This window comes from Macadamia integrifolia, chromosome 8 (genome assembly GCF_013358625.1).
Source record: "Macadamia integrifolia cultivar HAES 741 chromosome 8, SCU_Mint_v3, whole genome shotgun sequence".
NCBI classification, from domain to species: domain Eukaryota; kingdom Viridiplantae; phylum Streptophyta; class Magnoliopsida; order Proteales; family Proteaceae; genus Macadamia; species Macadamia integrifolia.
The window spans coordinates 33,624,872-33,644,428 of NC_056564.1; the positions used below are offsets into that span (position 1 = coordinate 33,624,872).

General features: G+C 38.0%; 1 protein-coding gene and 1 long non-coding RNA gene across 3 annotated transcripts; one reads left to right on the top strand and one right to left on the bottom strand.

The window, feature by feature from the left end:
* Nucleotides 1–4,297: 4,297 nt before the first annotated feature.
* Nucleotides 4,298–13,763, bottom strand: LOC122086656. Its single transcript, XR_006142509.1, has 2 exons — nucleotides 13,440–13,763; nucleotides 4,298–4,896 (listed from the first exon to the last, which is right to left on the bottom strand). It is a non-coding gene; the product is annotated as an uncharacterized LOC122086656 (long non-coding RNA).
* A 2,661-nt stretch (nucleotides 13,764–16,424) lies between these two features.
* Nucleotides 16,425–18,518, top strand: LOC122086043 (pentatricopeptide repeat-containing protein At3g28660-like). Of its 2 annotated transcripts, XM_042654733.1 has the most exons (2): nucleotides 16,911–17,045; nucleotides 17,252–18,518. In XM_042654733.1, the coding sequence occupies exons 1-2, from the start codon at nucleotides 16,952–16,954 to the stop codon at nucleotides 18,349–18,351; spliced, it is 1,194 nt and encodes a 397-aa protein (XP_042510667.1). In that variant the 5' UTR covers nucleotides 16,911–16,951; the 3' UTR covers nucleotides 18,352–18,518. The 2 variants fall into 2 exon arrangements, with proteins under 2 accessions (XP_042510666.1, XP_042510667.1); XM_042654732.1 differs by having other exon boundaries at nucleotides 16,425–18,518.
* The last annotated feature ends 1,039 nt before the right edge of the window (nucleotides 18,519–19,557 follow it).

A 19,557-nucleotide genomic window follows, 5' to 3' on the forward strand; every position in this document is an offset into this window, starting at 1 on the left:
TTTTTTTTTTTTTTTTTTTTACCGTATCGTTTGAAAATTTTTGCTGTTTAAAATCAATACCACTCTTTCCGTATTTTTCCGTTCCTATTTTTGCTAACTATGATCCAGACTCAACCTTTAAACACATCTATACAAGTTGTAACCCACTTTTAATTGTCCTTTGTCTTATCACCAAAAGTTAGTTGGTGCATTATTTATGTTAAATGATAGCATTTACCCTCATTAAAAGAATATATATATATATATATATATTAGGGTTACAACTTCTTAGTTCACCAATTCAATTAGAATAATATTTTTTCAAAGAGAGAGAGAGAACATTGCCTGATCACGTGGATCCTGTAGCCAGACACAAGAGCATGCAAAATTACCACCCACCCCCTCTAAAATAAAAAAACATATCCATGTTGATTCCCCTACGCACGTTCTCATTGGACCCTGTACTAATGCAAGGGCTATGCAACCATGCAATGATCTCTTGCATATGGATTTGGGTGCCTTGGGATGGTTAGCAAGAACATTGGGGAGAATATTATTGACTTGACTTGACTTCGTGTAGTATATATAGAGTAATAATGACTTTAGATGGATAGGTAGACTCTGTTCCATGGAAATATATGGGAAATTATTCTCTAAGTCACTAGGGTGGGGTATGCTGGCACCCTTTTTGTCTATCTCTCTACTAGCTCACATGAAATGACTTCCCTATCCTCCTATGTACAATGCCATATGTCGCTTGCTCAGAGATCCCTTTCCCTAAATGTACATAGGTAAAAACTATTTGGAAGCGTAGCCTTGTGGCTATGCCAACGCTCTCATGTGTCTATCTTTCTCATCTATATGTGAAAATATAACTTTGTCCCTAATGTTGGGGAGGAGAGAGATAGAAACAGGGAATTGTCAACTAGTCAGGCTCAATCAAACCTAATTGGCCTTCACCAATTTCACCCTCTGCACTGTAACTGTCTATTTAACTAATCAGACTTACGTATGGCAAACATGATCCTATTTATAATTGATCTGTTGGGCTTGAACTTTAATCAGTCTAAACGGACCTTAAATGACTTATTTGGCCATTTAACTCTAAACAAACCATGGCTAAAATTGGTCTCTGAAATAGAACATCAAAGAAATACCAATAAAATTAATGAATCAAAAACCGACCTTAAAAGGACCTTAGAATATCCTATTAAGTTGAGATCATGAAATTGCCACCTTCTATTAAAAATTAGATATCTAAGAATTCCCATTGTAGGTGAAGGTGTTATGAGTGACGTTATCGATAAGGAAGCCCATTAATGGTAGAAATTGTCAGCTTCAGTAAGCTAATTCTCCGTCCTCACTCTCACAAATAAAGACAAAATAGTGTCAACATGAAGCAACGTCCACACAAAATTTTCACATCTTTGAGTTTTCCTTCACTCATACGAGTTTATATTCTCTACAGTGAACGGTGAGGTGCAATGAGCATCAAACAACTGAGAATATTTAGGCATGCATATCTAAAATTTCCCTACCACTCGATGCTCATTGCACTAATGCAACGATAGACGATTTTCACAACTCCACCCCCTACACACACTTTTTCCTTCCTAAGACATGAACCGTGTCTCAAGATGCCTCACCAAATAAATTTCGTGTAAACCTATTAGATTGTAGTTGATGGTAGCTATCAAATGCTAATTCCTAGCAGCAACATTCAGTGATTCTAAATAAAACTAATATTCCATTATTAATCCAAGCTGTCCATTGGAAAGATTCTTGGCAAGTTGTTCTATTTTATTTTTTATTTTTTTAACTCTCGTTGTGAGGTATAGGTATCTAGAAGAGTTGCATGAGTAAGAAAAAAAATAATAAACAATTATATACAACATGAGAAATTTAATAATATTACTCTTCACTTCACAATATGATCACTTTTGCTTACGCGTAAGATTTTTCATATATAAATAATATATATAAAAAACCTTAAAAAAAAGTATATTTCATAGACAATTATAATTTTATCCTTGTATAAATAATAGACCTAAATCCCTACTCAAACATATACAAATCGCCTTGGGTTTAGGTGGGCAGCCAGGCAAATACACATCCATAGGATTTAGCAATTGAAAATTATGATAAGGATATGATTATTAAATTAATGTCATTAATATTGTATTGGATTTTTTTTTAGTAAACCATAGATATTTATTGGAGAGGATTGGGAAAGTAGGTGATGGTCTGTGGACTTTGGGAGAGCTGAGCAACGAAGTAGGAGTATTGATATTGATGGCAAACCACGGAAAAAGTTGACCTTAAGTCATACATTACCCTTAACAAAAATTTCAACTAATTCACCAGGGCCGCACGATGTCTTTCAGACTGTGGAGTGATGATGGCCTGTGAGAGACTCTTGTGTGGCTGTCTTGACAAAGATTTGGTTTTGTGAACTTGACTGGAGAGACTCTCGCTCTTTGTATCCGGTGTCTAAGGTTCCCGTCGCTGTAAGGTCTGAGAAGAATCATTATGTATGTAATCTTACCATTGTTTTACGGAGAGATTGTTTTCCAGCATGGTCCATAAAAACTAAATCATAATAGAACAATCTTACTGTTGCATTGAGGTCAACTCATCTCTCTCTCTCTCTCTCTCTCTCTCTCTCTCTCTCTCTCTCATTTCCCTAAATTGATCCCAAGTTTCAACCAATTTGTTGAGTTTATGGTTGAATATTTTTCAAACCAATCTAGGATGGCATTCTATTTCCTTTATTTCCTTTGCAAGATGAGTGACCTAACCCTTCTCAGCAAAAAAAAAAAAAGTGACCTAACCCACAAAGACTCATTCAGGGTTTGGTCACCAACTCATTACCCAGTTACCATTGATTTTAAGGGGATTTTTCTTAGGGGTTGGGGTTAGGGTTAGGGTTAGGGTTAGGGTTGGGGTTGGGGTTGGGGAGAGGTGTCCAAGGCAGTATAGAATTAGGGGCACAGTGTAAACTAACCTGATCAACCCAACCCGGCAAAGCAATCAACAAAAAGAGAGCTTAGATCTTATACTTTCTATTGCTATAGCTGATTTGCCTACAGAACAAAGAACAGCCTAAAAGTTATATGTTCTTCTGTATATTTAATGGAAGAAGAAGAGTGCATGGATCAAACACTCCATGTGAGGCAGCTGGGGGAGCTATGATGATGCCACCCCTCCTTTCCAAAAGTCCCAATTGAGAACCAACTTTTATAGCCAGGCGAGTCTCTCAACGTGAGCAAAAAGAAAAAGTCACATGAATCACCTAATGTAATTTTGCATGTTGTGATGATGATGATTATGAGCTCTACAACCCTTTCCATCTTCACCTCATGTAGAACCGTAACTCTAAAACGTAGAAAAGAATGGAAACCAAGATCCGACAATCACACAATAAACATAGATTTACGTGGTTTGGTATGATTATCTATGTCCATATGCAAGATGAGAATAAGGTCGTAAAGTTCGTTCTCACACCTCTCTCGGTTTGCTTACAAAGAAAGAACCTTCACTACAAATATAAAGTGAAACCTTATACAAAAATTTTTACTGAAATACACATATATTTATCCTCACTACATATTTAATGGATTAAAAAAAGCTACCCGATAGTATTCCCAATGCCCACACACATGGGGAACAAGGGAAGTGGATCCGGGGAATGGGTGTCTTTCACTTCCCCATGTATGTGGATGTAGGGAACACTATCAAGTATCATTATTTTTCCCATATTTGATGTATGCGAAAAAGAACCTTGTCCTATTGGCACAAGAAACACCAGTGCATGGAACCAATGAGAGGGCGTGTGCCAACATCTTCGAGGAACAGGAGCAACATCGTCTTTTTGCACACCCTATCTCTGGGCGTTTCTTGTGCCAGCAGGACAAGATTCTTTTTTCCTTAACATATAGTGAAACCTCACTACAAATATGTGATGATGATGACGAGGAGGAGGACGACGACGACGTCGATAAGCTCCACAACCCTTTACATCTTCAGCCCACACGCCTTGTAAAAAAGGTTCTTGACAAAGAAGAAAAAGCTTGAAAAGGGTGCGTCTATGTATTGAAACTGTCCCCCAAGTAAATAGCAGAAGCCACCATTTTAAGTCCGTGCTTTATATTTGCTGCTGCTCATGTTCTTCGAAAATAGGGAGGAGATTGCACTTTAATCTGCAATGGGAATTTCTGTCGGTCCATAACTTGGGTAGCTGGTCTCTGATACAACCATAATGATTGGTTGGTACCCTATGATATATGGATCAGTTCAAAATGGAAATATCAACAGAGAATATCCAATCACTGAAGTGTAATTTCATTCTAGCTGAGTCAGTCATTCCATGGATACATTCAGAAGAGAAACAAACCTCCTACAAAAGATAAAGAGAGAAGAAAAAAAAATTGAAAACAGAAAACATAGAAAACATAATATTCCTTGCCCAGCTACCAATTGGTCTCTCTCCATCATGTTACTCTCCCTAAATCCACACAAAGGCATCCAATGCTTTTGGTTTCCTTCTCGCTCATTCTCCCCTGCATCGTGTTTGGGTCCCAGCCACATCAGTTGCTTGCGTGTCACGATCCTTGAGCTGCCCTGGATTCATACACCATACCAGTTGAGTGCAGGTGCCCCAGGAGGTCATGGGTTCAACTTTCCTGTCTTCACTTGTGCTTTAAAACACCCCCATTGCCAGCAACTTCTGAGTCTGGTGAATCTGCATGTGTGTGAAGTGAGTCTTCATTTCTCTTACACTGAATAGCGGAAGAGTGGGATTCCAATTACTGGGTCACCTACTCTTAAGGTTAGGCACTCTTCACATTTTGACATTTAGGTAGAGCATCTCACCAAACCATCATTGTTCTGTATTGGAAATTTTTGTATGGAGAAAACCTATGAAGGAAAGCAAGGGAAATATGCATTAATATGTGAATGGTATGGCTACATCCTAACAATGCAAGAAAACTTGCATACTTGCATTGTTGACAAAGTCATCATATAGTATATTGAAAGAGAAAAAAATACACTAGACGCGAGCATTCTTTTTGAATTATTCACACTATATCACAAACTTTCAAAAAAAAAAAATTCATGTGTTACAAGATAAGTAACTATCATCTCTCCTTTATTTCTTACCACTACTTGAAAACTGAAACAGGAATACACAAAAACAAGTCAAAACTGATTCTTGCCCAAGAAGCATGGTCCAGAGGAACACAAACAGAATTTGTGGTGGTCAGATCCACCATATGCAGTTTGTGTTTTGATTTGCCACTCCTTTTGCACATCCATCGAGTGCTTTTTACACGTTGCTGTGGATCTTTCTCACTTCAACCACAAGTCTCTTGAGTAGTACTTGAATATCGTCAAGAATGGTCCAGATTTCCCTAGGCCATGAACCTACCTCCCTGTTTGGCATGTTTACCAGTAGTCCTGTGGATATATTGTTTCCATCCAGAATTCCAGTTTGCCATTATACCGATGTAAACTCAGGCATTCCCATCAAACAGATTCACTTAATGCTCATTAACCCATACTTGTTCCTGCAATATTCCCACCTGACCAAGCATTCTGCAAATCAAACTTGGAGCATTTTTTATTCGTGTTCACTTCATACCAAATGAGTCATGAACCTGATGTTACAGTGGACACTCAAAAACTAAAATAATACAGTACAACCTTTTGAAGACAAACTGGATGTATCATAGGAATAAGTTTTTCTACCCAAGCAGGTCTACAGAGTATCTCAGATACCAGCATAGCATTGCTTATAGCTTCAATATTAATATTACTATGTTTATGTAAAGCTTTTCATTTTGATAACCAAAAAAAAAATTCATTTTCATTTTCTTATAATTCTATATTGAATTTAGTCCGTTACTTTGTTATCTGAAATTTGAACCCACCCATTAGGCAGTTACTCAATCAACATTCAAAGCCTACAAAGGTTTCAAATTTTTGGCAAGGCAAAGCAAAAGAGTTTCAACCTCTCCTCCGAAGAACAGATTTGGTTGTTTCCTGCTTTCCATGGTGTTCAAAGAGATCTTGATGAAAGACAAGTATTAGAGCAAACACCAAGAAAAATACGAAAAATAAAAAGACAATAGATTCGCACAACACAGAGATTGAACGAGGTTTACCCACCGGTGTGGTATGCTACGTCCTCGGGCGAAGAAGAAAATGTTTCATTATGCAGAAGAAAGATTACACCCAAGCAGCGGCGAGAAAACTCACCCTAAAACCCTAGCTCTAAAACCCCCCAAAATACAATGACTTTCTCAATAAGACAACAGTACATTATATACTCCAAGTCGCAGGTCGACCCATCGGGTCGCGGTCAATCCGGTCGAACCTATGCCCCCGCACTCCCATACGAGATCAATGCTGAGCTCCTGGCTTGGGCCTATCGGCCCAACCCCTTTGCTTCCATCACAGATCTCAGAAAAACTTTCCATTCGGGTCGCCACCAAAATATGTCAGAACGGGTCAATCTTCAAAACAAGTCAAGAATTCGAGACAAACTTAACAACAAGGAACAAAGATAAAACACTGATAGAATACAGATATGAAAGAAGAAATTATTTTTGAAATGGGGAAGTGAAAATCTCAGATTGTTGGATGCCTCAAGCAATCCAAAATTGACCCTTCATTGAAAAATAAAGACGTGAATTTTTCTGAGGCATTAATTTTAGCCAGAGATATACAAGTGGAAGATTGGAAGCTGGAAGCATACCTTTCCTGTCACTCCTACAGCAAAGAAAAAACAGAAATAGTGGAGTTATTGGGAACATATGCCCATAATATATCTCCATTTAGATCCTGTATACAACAACTCAGCCTTATCAACCAAATGGGGTTGGCTACATGGATATGTGCAAAGGCAAAATAAGAATAGTAATAGTAAAACTAAAGGAACACAGCAACAATAACTCAGAAGAACCCACCAAAATGGGATCATATACATGGATCCTAGTCCTCCAATCAGCTCTGTATATTAATCATCTCCAAAGGAAAAATGTTCATTGAGATTCAAATTTACAAGCTTTTAGAATGGAGAGGCAATGTAACCTCATGTTCCAAAATATATTTCCAAAATTTCTTCACCAGGCTAAAGTCTGGAGGAATGAATTTAGAGCCCTTTTGCTTCTGGGGAAAAAATAATGAAGATTATATATAAGCCCACAAGTAAGGCATGGTACCAGGAGTTGGAACAAGCATGAAGCCTTAAGTTAAACTTAGTAACATAATCGCATCTGTATGGTGTTGAGTGGTTATGAACATGAAGATACCATTAAAAGCAAGAAAGGATGTAAATCGCAAACTCTTCGAAACATTCAGTTTGAAAGGACACTACATAGAATGAAACAGTTACAACAGAAAAATGCATTACAGTGTTTCTAAGACAACTTGTCGAAAACAAATAGGAGAAAAATCTTCAGATTCATTATGCAGAATCAGACCAGGAATAAACAAGCAAAAAGAAACCTACTATGCATGTGTTAAGGCTTAAGTTTTCTGTAAGGCAAGATCGTCTATATAAGAATTGCCCTCATTTAATTCTAAATAATCGTTCAACAACATTTTAACCATTTCTCTGTTTTCATTAGTACTTATTTTTCCCTAAAACATATAATTTATTCCCCCTCCCTCTCTCGCCCACGTGTGCCCACCATGTGTATTTTTTGGTACCCTAGGGAGATACTTCAGGATGCATGGACTGCCTACTGATTCCAGGTGTTTCCTGCATAGCCAGCACCAAGGATGTCAGATTGGCAGCAAGACATGAACCTTGATATTGAATTTTCCAACCAAAAAATTAGGCTATTTGGTGGAGAGGCCTAACTAGCACATGAAGTCATCCCAGCTCCCAGACTTGGTTGATGTGGGATTATTCTCTAACACTTGCCCTCACGATGGCTCCTCATAAGTGGCCATTACACGTGGCACATATGATTTCTCCTAACTGGACCATACACATGGATGTATTATTGGTGGTGGCTCTGATATCATATTGAGTTATCCAACCCAAAAAAGCTTTGCTACTATGTGGAGATGCCCAACTAGTATGTGAAGTTATCCAAGGTTCTATACTTAATCAATGTGAGAATATTCCCTAGACCTGGAAATTCATTGCTGTGATAGTTGGAGTAAAATGGTAGAACAGGATTCATGTAGCTGACTCAATCTAATTGGTGCACACCACATTATTGAGTTGCACGAATTTTTAATGAAAGGTAAACAAAGGAACTAAAAGGTTAGCAAAGTTCAGGGCACAAGAACAGGATTAAACCCAAAACAGATCCTTGCATTGAAAAAGGATTGACTTTGCATCTTCTAAAGGAAGATCAGGGATAAAGTCTACAAAGAGTATTCCTGCATTCAGGTCCAAAAACCATCAACTTGGATAAATACACATTTAACATATAAATACAGAAGAAACTAAAGAAATTTTCTTACCCTTGTAACCCGAACTGAAACAAATCACACGCACCCCAAGCAGATAAAGGGAGAATCACTGGCCCACTAAGTCGCCAGTGTGTGTTTAACAAGGGCCAAACCTAAAACCCTAAATGTATTTGTTACATTTGATCACTTACATAAATAAGTTTCTACTTTCTAACATCCAAACGAAGAAAAACATGCCTGTGGAAGTTGTGGTATCTGCCTTTGGATATTTTCAAATTTTAGCTTTGCTTAAACTCAAGCAAGGGTGACCTGAGCACAAAAAAGGTCGAAACATTATGATAATACCCCTCCCCGAACAAAAATAAAATAAAACTGAAACATTAACAGATCGGATCCAAGTAGGTGATATCATAATGCACCAAAAGTGAAAACTGCAATCTGGTTCTTACTGCCAAAACACAAAGCTATATTCTATGTTCAAGTAGAAATGATTGAATACATATTGTTGAGTATTTTATCATTAAATGCAAGAGATATACACAATATACCACACTGAAGAAAAACACCCCACAAAAAACTGAAATAGGAACCTCATCACAACCGATATTTTTTATTCTAGTTGAAAGCAGACTGATCGTACATTCTTGGATAAAGTTTCCCTGCATCTATTACTGTGGAACCTATATAATTACGAGAAATAGTGTTTTCTTTATAGCTTCTCATGGAAATTCTTGTCTTTACTTATCTTCCATTGGAAAATTCTTTAGGATTTAATCAGATAGAAGTACGGGGAGAATCATCTCAAATGAGGGTAAAGAACCGCATAACATGTTTGCTTGTTAATGGCAAGTATGTCAAATAGAAACACAATTTTGTAGACAAAGTACAAAAAATATTGGGGGAATTCCAATTTGTGATATCATTACCCCGGAAAACGCTGTCAAGTGTGCACCCCCAATGTTGAAAGTGAATAAATTTGGTACTTGATCTACAGTTGAATAATCAAGTTGAGTGCCAAGCGTGTAGCCCTGTGACCATGGAAAAATCCACTAAACCCAAAACTGGTATAACATTATAAACGAGCCCCAAAGAGAAATTAATCATAGTGTCCTCCAAACTGCCAGCTACACACAGTAGCAATCAATAAATACTTAGCCTCAACGTATTCAATAGAACAAAAGTACGTCTCTCGATCTATATAAGGTACTTCTTACCAGCAGTATAGGCACATTTACCACCATAGTTGTAACTATGTCTAAGCGAACCAAGGCCTTGGAAGGGGCCTGGACGCAAGGTGACAAAGGCACCAGGATGCCTCGGCGATGCCTTGACAACTTTGTTTGCCACAGTTTTGCCTGTCTGCAGTAATACTAACTGAGGATTTTTCAGTGATGGCTCATTCATGAAACATGTAACATTGTAGGAAATGATAAGGTTCAAGTATATAATAAATGCATAGCTTACGACTAGTAACAAATATAGCTTTGAATAAAGCTAATTGGAGGAAAATGATCCATATAGCAGACCCCATTCAGTTGGGATAAGGCTGAGACGAGTTAAGTTGAGTTGAGTATCAATATGAAATGCAAACACGGATCAGTATGTAAGATTGTAAGAAAGATCTGACTTAAAATCTATTGGTAACCTGCACTGCAGTCTGGAGGTTGAACTCCATTGCATATGATGCACCTAAGACTAACAGAACTGCAAATGACCTCATAGAGGTTGCACTGGCATATTAATTGGGCCAGCAGAGCAGAGATATAGAAATACAATGGTTAATAACTTCCAAGGAAAATTGTGCACATCTATAGAAACTAAAAAACACCTCATACACAACATCACATTGGGATTGCACAGCTTCAACATAAGGTGCAAGTATTTTTCAGTTGTCCTGAAAGAATGCCCTGTTGACCAGCTAGAAGTCATAGGGATTTAGAAGTATGATATGATTTAAAATTTTTTATCATACTGTTACTTGTGAATGCATATGGACAGAGTTCGGCACTAACCAGTAGCAATCTTATTCAAACATATGTTAGGTCCTGATTTGAGACATTGGTAGAGCTTGTTAGAGTATTCATAGCTGGCATTATTATAATAAATTAGCAATGGGCTCACATAGAAACACACAATCTTTATGGAGATGCAACAAAGATGGTACAGTATTTAACCGAAGTCATTGGCACCTATGACTTTCACTAATATCTATATTTTCAACTTCATTTGCTGCGCCAATAGCACTATCGTAAGAAATATTATGAAATTGGGAAAGTTCCATGTTCACAAATGTTTACACCTTCAACTTCTAACCTAATAGCTGAGATTTAGTTATAGAGATGCCTGTTGTTGAAATTAAGGAGCTCACTTAGATATCCAAGGACTACGTTTTTTGCGCATTAACTGGTAGATCAACAGCAGATATCTTGTAAGAATGTAGCTCCAAATGTGACTATACAAGTTCAGTAACCTTCTTTCTTGAAGATATGAGGAGGTCAAGGATTTAAATCTTGATACTGGAGACCGGATTGGACACTGTGAATGTATAATGCAAAATTAAGAACTTTTTTCCTGCCGTGGGCGCGCGCGTGGGGGGGGGTGGGGTGGGGGAGACTGTCCATAATCAAGATTATTTCTAAGAAGAGAAGATATATAGACCCTTAAACTTGGAAGGATGATTTGAGTTCAGCATAAAATTTTAAGGTCAATATGCATCATACCAAGAGAAGGCAGAAGGCAGTCAACTATAGAAGATGAACTGTCACTGACAGGAAATACCCTTCCTTCATCCTCAGTCTAAGGACAGAATGGCAATATAAAGTTGTAAGCCTACTCTAAAGTTGGCAGAATAAAGGGAAAATACAAACTAGAATACGCAGCATTTAAAAAAAAAAAAAAGGAAGCAGACATTAAGCTCAACCCTGTGAACAGAAAACCAAGAGATTGTATCTCACTGTCCATGTACGCTGAAAAAAGAGCCATTCAATTCCTAGCTATTCCTAGGGTAATGTTCTGCCAAAATCTACATCCATTGGCAAAACACAGACAAGATCAGCATGCCCATGCATCAGCAAATATCTATTTTTCAATTCCATGGTCCATGAACAACCCACTGAGATGAAAAAAAGAAGGAAATAAAATGTAGTCTGGATGATAGTTTGCTTTCCACATCTTATTTCCATTTGCACATATAACCCACTGCAAGATTAACATTCATTGAGACAAGAGTCACTAAGAAAATTTATTAGCACCAGATGAGATCACTATTATATCAGACCTATTTCCAAGGGTAATGAACCAGAAGCAGATGTGACTTGTTCAGACAATAACATTATCAAGTTAGTGCTCCCCACATAAAGCAGTGTTCTCATTCTACAATTGTCTTAGAATGTCCTAAACAATGGCTCCTTTCTTTCATTTTATTATGTCAAAGGAAAGCATGCTCAAAGGAATTACTGAAGCATCATTTATTTATTTTTTGTGTCCATTGGGAAAACTAGACAGCAACTTTAAGCAATATATGATTGCACCAGGAAACATAGAGGTATAGAGGCAACCACTTTTAAATGGTCCAAGGGGGTATATGCTGGCCATAGTAAGTTCGGGGACGGCAATGATGCGGGAACAGATACGTACGGCAACTAAATCGGCCATACAGCAATAATAATTTTTTTTAATAATTCGGCGCAATAAAACGCATACGGCAATGATACGGTACGTATTTAATACGTGTTTAATACGATTGCCCTATAATAATCCATGAGCAAAAATACGGGTTTATTTTGGTACTAGGAAGGTTCTAAAACTGATTGTTTGCAATTAAATTCTAAACTCACATGCTTCCATGAACATTTAAATCTAATATAACTTTCCAATTTGGAATCGTTTCTACATCTATCATAGCAAATAATATATATCTACCCAATAAATAATATTAAAAGTATGTGAACAATCATTTAACATGCAAGCAGTAGAACTTTCCCCAGATTTAGTCTTCTTGTTATCCTTACTTAATGCCCGAAGTGCCTCAGCTTGCACATCATCAGGTACATTGCTACATATTGCAACATCATTACCTTTCTTACAAGCTAAATGGTATTTTACTCTTGAAATACCAGCGGGAAACTCTTTATCACAAATCTTGCATTTGAAACATCCCTTTAAATCATCCGCATATTTCCATAGTTCATCTTTTTGTCTAACTATTCTTTCTTAGTGTCCTAATAAACAAACAAATAAAAAAATAAAATAAACTTTCTATAAAACCAAGTAATCAATAGCAAACCAGATCTAGTAGATGTTAACATACAAACTAAATCAATACTTGTTCAATATGTTTAATAAAAATTGTCATAACAATCCAATTTATCAGTACTTGTTCAATGTGATCAATTAAAACTGTCAATAACAATCCAATTTATTCATTGTAGACATCACTAAAGACTATGTTGGAGAAAACCACGACCCTAAAGTATAACTTTGTGTTGGAAACAGCAATTATTGGGGGAAAGAAAGACACTCCTATTGTAAAGGAAATTAAGAAATCAATTCTTTCTCTTTTGAATAGATGCCTCCTTCAAAAGTATATTATATAATTAATTACAAACATTCTCTTGGATGAACATTGGGTAGAAAAGGTTTCAGATTTTGGGCTTTCCAAAACTGGTTCAAATCTGAATCAAACACATGTTAGTACAGTGGTGAAAGGTAGCTTTGGGTACTTGGATCCTGAGTACTTCCGGCGACAGCAATTGACAGAAATCTGATGTGTACTCATTTGGGGTTGTTCTTTTTGAGGGCAGCCCACAATCCTACGAACCTTGCTAAGGAACAAGTAAGTCTTGCAGATTGGGCTTTACACTGCCAGAAAAAGGGAATTCTGGAAGACATAATCGATTCTCGTCTCAAGGGAAAGATCAACCCAGAACGCTTAAAGAAATTTGCAGATGCAGCAGAGAAATAAAAAGGAATGAAACCCGATTGCATCCATTCACAGAGAGAGAGAGAGAGAGAGAGAGGATTTCACTCACAGCGAATGGAGATCGTCGCCGTCGCCACTGCACTTGCCGTTGCCGTCGTTGAACTAGCCCTTGCTGTCACCGCCGCTACCGTTTCTCAGCCGCTGCAAGCTTTGGTTTTCAGTTGCAGACAAAAGGAATGGGATGCGTTGGGGATTTTGTGAATAAAAACAAAACGTAGCAATTGGGTTGAACGATTTAAACACGTATGATTCGTGTACAATACGGAGGCTTATAAAATCCGCGTATTATACGGATTTTTCATATAGGTTCGGCAAACAGGACATTATTGAATTAAACGTTATGGTTATGCGTATAATACGCAAACTTACAAACTATGATGCTGGATGGGGAAGCATTTGAATAGATGCCATTTCAACTAAGGGTTTGTCTAGTTGTACCCTAGGTAGGTTATAGAAGGCTTGTAACCCACTTCTAATTATCAAAAAGTCCTATAATGTGAAAGAAATGATTGGTTCAAAGGGATTCAAAAAGTAATTTAATGTGTTTATATTCTCAATAAAAACTTAAAAACTGCTGCACCACTTTTTATAAAAAAGTGTTTAAAAAATGATAGAAAAAGAATTTTATCCTCAAACAGACCCATCATTACGTTTGAAATATAAAATTTCAATTCCTCAATCTCTCTAAAGTCCAACATGGGATTGAAAAAAAAAAAATTATACTAACTGTTGAGTGATTGGGTTTATTGCTTTGAGTAAGGGTGTTCATTTTCAGTATGAGCGGGTTGGACTAATCAAAAGAAACGTGAAACAAACATTTATTGATTTGAGTTTTTATCAAATCAGTAAAAAATCAAATTGAATCAAATCAAGCAAATCGAAACTGTAAAAAACCTTATAACAACTTTAAAAAATTACTGAAAGAGAACATATTACTTACAAGAGGCTATTAAGTAACTCAATAAAAATCGAATCGGTCTGAATTAAAATTGAACTTTGATTTCAGTTTAGCCTAATACTAGATAAAATCTATATCAAAATGACAAAAATCGGAAATGGATTGAATCAATATCAAAAACCTTATAATCAACCATTATGAAACAACCTGGATAGGTATTACTATGGTTGATTTGAATCGAAATTAGTTTATTCAACCAATGATTTTAAACTCGAAATTGAGTATCAAAACAATCCCTCTAGTAATTCCAGTTCTAAATTGACCATTCTAGAACTGTCGGAGTTAGATAGTTCACAACCAATTATAATTCAAATCGGCTAATACCATAATTTTAACTCAAAATCACAGAGTAAATTGGTCCCTAATGATTCCAGTCTAGATCTTATCCAAATTAGTCGCAAAAATGATAGAATTGGCACTAAATTCTAAAAACCAACAACCCAATACCAAAAATCCTAGATATGCCATTCTATAATAATCGGAATTGGGGTTGATCCGAACTAGCCAAATCAACTAGGGATTTTAAACTTGGAATTGGAGATCGAACTGATCATGGTTTCAAGTATCGGTCTAGGATCGATCGTATCGGCTGAGATCGATCCTTGATCCTAATATTTTCAGGGGTAAAATAGGTAAAAAGTAGTACCTTTTATAAAAATCAGTGGTAAAATAGGCCGATACCCACCTATCCCATCCGATCCAGATTGGTATTGAATCGGCATCGATAGAGACCGATACCGATACCATCCCCTACATCCTTTGAACTGATTCCTATAAATTTTGATTCAAATCGAAACAAAATCGGACCCCAAAAAACCCTAGAATCCCTCAAATCTTAAGACCCACGATCTAGTCCTATAAACCTTATAATCGATTTTAAACATGGAATTAGAGATCAAATCAATAGCTGCCAATATCAATCCAAATCCAAATCAAATTGGAATTGACCATAATCAATCCCAAAACCCTTAGAATCAACCTATAAAATATATTATAATTACAAAATTTCACATGTCATCATTATAGTAGTACCAAGCCTACAATATTGCTTTACCAAAAAAAAAAAAAAAAAAAAGCTACAATATTGCCATTTGTCATCTTTTTGGATTTTTCCTTTCTTAAAAACACTAACATGTTTAATACAATTGATTTCCTTGAAGAGAGAGAGAGACACACACACATGATTAGAACTATCTTACCGACCTCATCTCTAATGCACAACAATATAAATTATTGCAATATAATTGATGCATGATTTATGGAAAGAGGTTTTATTTTATAAACTTTAAAACCCAGAAAAGCATTAGACACGCCGAGAAGAAATAGAGTCTTTACCTTACTCACTGGAGATGATCTCAACCAACTTTATACCATAAAAACCAGCCAAGATAACAGAAAAACTCGAGAGGAGGAAGACGATTACTTGGGGCGAGGGTTGTTCGGATTGTTCGGGAAGAGTGTATTTATTCTCAAAATTACCCCTTATTTTGCCGTTTAAATTAAAGTAACGATCCAAAAAGTTGAGGTTGAATTTACTTTTGTCAACCTTAAAAGCAATCACAAAATGACAAAATAATAGGGACATAGTAATTTACTTTTTTGACCTTAAAAGCAATCACAAAATGACAAAATAATAGGGCCACAGTAATTTAGGTTACAAGGGTTTTGTAACCAAGTGGGTTATATTTAGACATACCCTTCAACTAATGTTCATAAGTTCAGCCACCTAATGTGATTTTGGTTGATTAAAAATAAAACCAATAACCCACTTAGCATCAAGTATGAAGGGAAGTGAAATTTAATTAAATAGTAAAAATTTTTACAAAATCATTATTAAAAAAAAAAAAAAAGTTTTACTAGATGCTTAGCGAGGGGGTTCAAATCCTCTGCGGTGAGCAGTGAGGATCCAACTTCTGGGAGGGCCTCGTCATGCACACTAGTCGTTGGATTCTCATTGCCGCTCACTACCTCACTGCAGAGGATTTTTATGCTCAACGAGAAAATAACATTGTTCCTGAGGCCATTTCAAATTTTGTGTGTGTGTGAGAGAGAGAGAGAGAGAGAGAGAGAGAACATCTATACGGTTTTCTTTTCATTTATTGACATCCAAACACTGCCTTCACAAATAATTTTCAGAGATTGTGAGAATACCTTGATCGAACTGGATTCCAGCTTGTTTGGTTCACCCTGAGCCTAATTCACTTATATCCATATTGGCGACTCATTCGTAATTGTAGAGGCCGTTGTGACTCAGCGTGAGAGTGACTCCTAGCAGCGTCAGGACGATGGAATTGGGGAAGAGCCTCTGATTACTAGCCGTTATTGGAAGGTTGAGTGCAAGGGGAAGGAACTGTGTATGGGAAGCACATCAGCTGCGGCACAGGATTGTGGGTGAGGAAGGGAGTTCACATAGAGTGGTTTCACCGATTGTGGGTCTTCAGTTATTGTAGCTGATGCTCAAGCCGGGTCCTGTGATTGTGCTTTAAGTTCATGATGCAAATGTATGGATCGACTCCTCTGCAGAAGCAGCAGCATCAGAGCATGGAACCGGTGTATGTCCCTCATTGGGTGCTGTTCCAATATGCAACAACTCAAGGCCGTTCATGCCCTCTTCGTCGTCCATGGTCTCCACCACAACAACTACGCTCTCAGCAAGCTTATTTCCTTCTGTGCCCTCTCCGACTCTGGGAGTCTCACGTATGCCTCTCTTCTCTTCTACCAAACTCCAAATCCCAACGCATTCATCTACAATACCCTCATAAGAGCCTACTCTCGCAGTTCTCAACCACAACGTTCTTTCCATTACTTCCATCTAATGTTGCTAGATGACAGCGTTTCTCCAAGTCATCACACCTACCCTTTTGTGCTTGCCGCTTCTGTGAAAATTTCTTGTGTCCTTGCAGGTAAGCAAGTCCACAGCTGGGTCTTCAAAGACGGTTTGGCTTCTTCCGACGGTCACATCCAGACTGCCCTTGTACGTTTTTATGCTGAGAATGGCTTCTTAATTGACGCACGAAAAGTATTTGATGAAATTCCCAATAGAGATGTTATCCAATGGAATGTTCTTATGAACGGGTATCTTCGTTTTGGTTTTGCCTCCGAGGGTCTGGATGTCTTCCGTAGTATGCTGCTCTCTGGAATCCTGCCCGATGAATTCTGTGTGGCTACTGCACTCACGGCTTGTGCTCAATCTGGGGCTCTTCAACAAGGGATTTGGATCCATGAGTACATTAAGAAGACGAAAGGGTTCGCTATGGATTTTTTCGTGGGAACAGCGCTTGTCGACATGTACGCCAAGTGTGGATGCATTGACAAGGCCGTAGAAGCATTCGAGGAGATGCCTAAAAGAAATGTCTTCTCCTGGGCTGCGATGATTGGTGGGTTTGCATTGCATGGATTTGCGAGAGAAGCACTTCATTGCTTGCAAAGAATGCAGGAGGTAGATGGGCTTAGGCCAGATGGGGTGGTGCTTCTTGGGGTTCTAACGGCTTGCACCCACGCAGGGCTTATAGAGGAAGGCCGGCTCCTCTTAGATAGCATGGAGGCCGTGTATGGTGTTGCACCAAAACATGAGCATTATAGTTGCACAGTAGACTTGCTTTGCAGGGCAGGCCGGTTAGATGAGGCACTTGAGCTCATAAAAAGAATGCCAATGAAGCCACTTGCTTCTGTCTGGGGCTCATTGCTGAGTAATTGTAAGAGCCATGGAAACGTTGAGCTTGCTGAGCTTGCAGTTGAAGAGCTTTTAGCCAATAAGGAAGATGATGGGGCTTATGTTCAGCTGTCAAACATCTATCTGGGAGCACGGAGACCCAACGATGCACGTAGGATTCGAATGATGATAGGAGACAAAGGGATCAAGAAAACACCTGGGTCTTCTGTGATAGAGGTGAATGGGGTGGTGAATGAGTTTGTTGCAGGGGATGTGGGGCATTACCTTCGACATGAGATACATGAAATGCTGAATTTGTTGTCATCCCATGTCATTCATCAACAATTATAGAATGAATTAATATAATTATCATGGGAAGTGATATGCTTGTTGGAACACTGAGCAGCGAAAGAGTTTCAGTACTGATTTGATCATACCATGGTGGTTTCAAGCTGCCATTTGCTCTCAATATTGGAAGAAACATGTGTTGATGAAGATTACATTTCTATTTCTATTAATTGTTTACCCCATTGGAAACTAGAATAGGGAAAAAAAAAAGTGTTCATGAAGGAAAAATTGCAAGGCTGCATGCCAGCTCAGGGGAAGGTGCGTTTTATCTAAATCTTTTAGGGAGAGAATGCTACCTTGTCACATTGCCTCTGTGCCAGCAGGGGCCAATAAGAACATGTGCTAAGGCATCCAATGGTGGGGCAGGGTGATCATTTTACTGTCCATGAGTCTTGGGTGTAGAAGCGCACGAACGGGTAGTGTTCTTTTCTCCAGGACATGTTTCCATCGTCTTCCAACATTTTTTTTATGCTACTTCAATTCTGGTAATATTGCCACCAAGTTTTTTTTAAGGGAGTGTTTTCGGTCCGTGAGCACACCCTTGCGCCTAGGTTCAGGGGGTGTGAAATGACCACTGCCACCCATCCTAGTCGATACCTATTTCCTCTTTCAAAAACTCAATAACATTTGATTGAGGGTTTCATCGATTCTATGAAGAAAGTGGTTCTCCATTAAGTGGGATAATGTGTATTTGGATTTTTGAGGTACCATCATACCAGGCCACATGATCAACTAACCTTCATGTGTCGCTCTCCTGTTCTGTGCCACACGATGTATGGCACACCCTCATGCTATAGAGGAGCTCGAAACATTGTTGATCACTACTAGAGCTACTTAGTTGAAAATCCCACCGATAACATTGCTATTATTGCCTCTTAATTGACTCCACATCCTCTACAACCGCTACAACATTGCAGTGAGCATCTAGTAGCTAGGAGCCCCTTGGGGGGTGTGACCAGATGCTTCTAGCCACTGGATGGTAATTGCAATGTTGCAGTGGCTACAAAAGAATGTGGGCCCCTCTTAATCAATATGTGTGGTAAACGCTATCAAATAAGATATATAACTTGTCTTAAACTGCTCGGAATGAGAAATTCTTCTTGACTATGAATTGTTGTTGAGTCTTTTACACAACACCTTTGATCATAAAGCCACAAACAACCATGAAAGTTAAAGTGAACTAAGGCATCCCATTGGTCACTCTTCTTA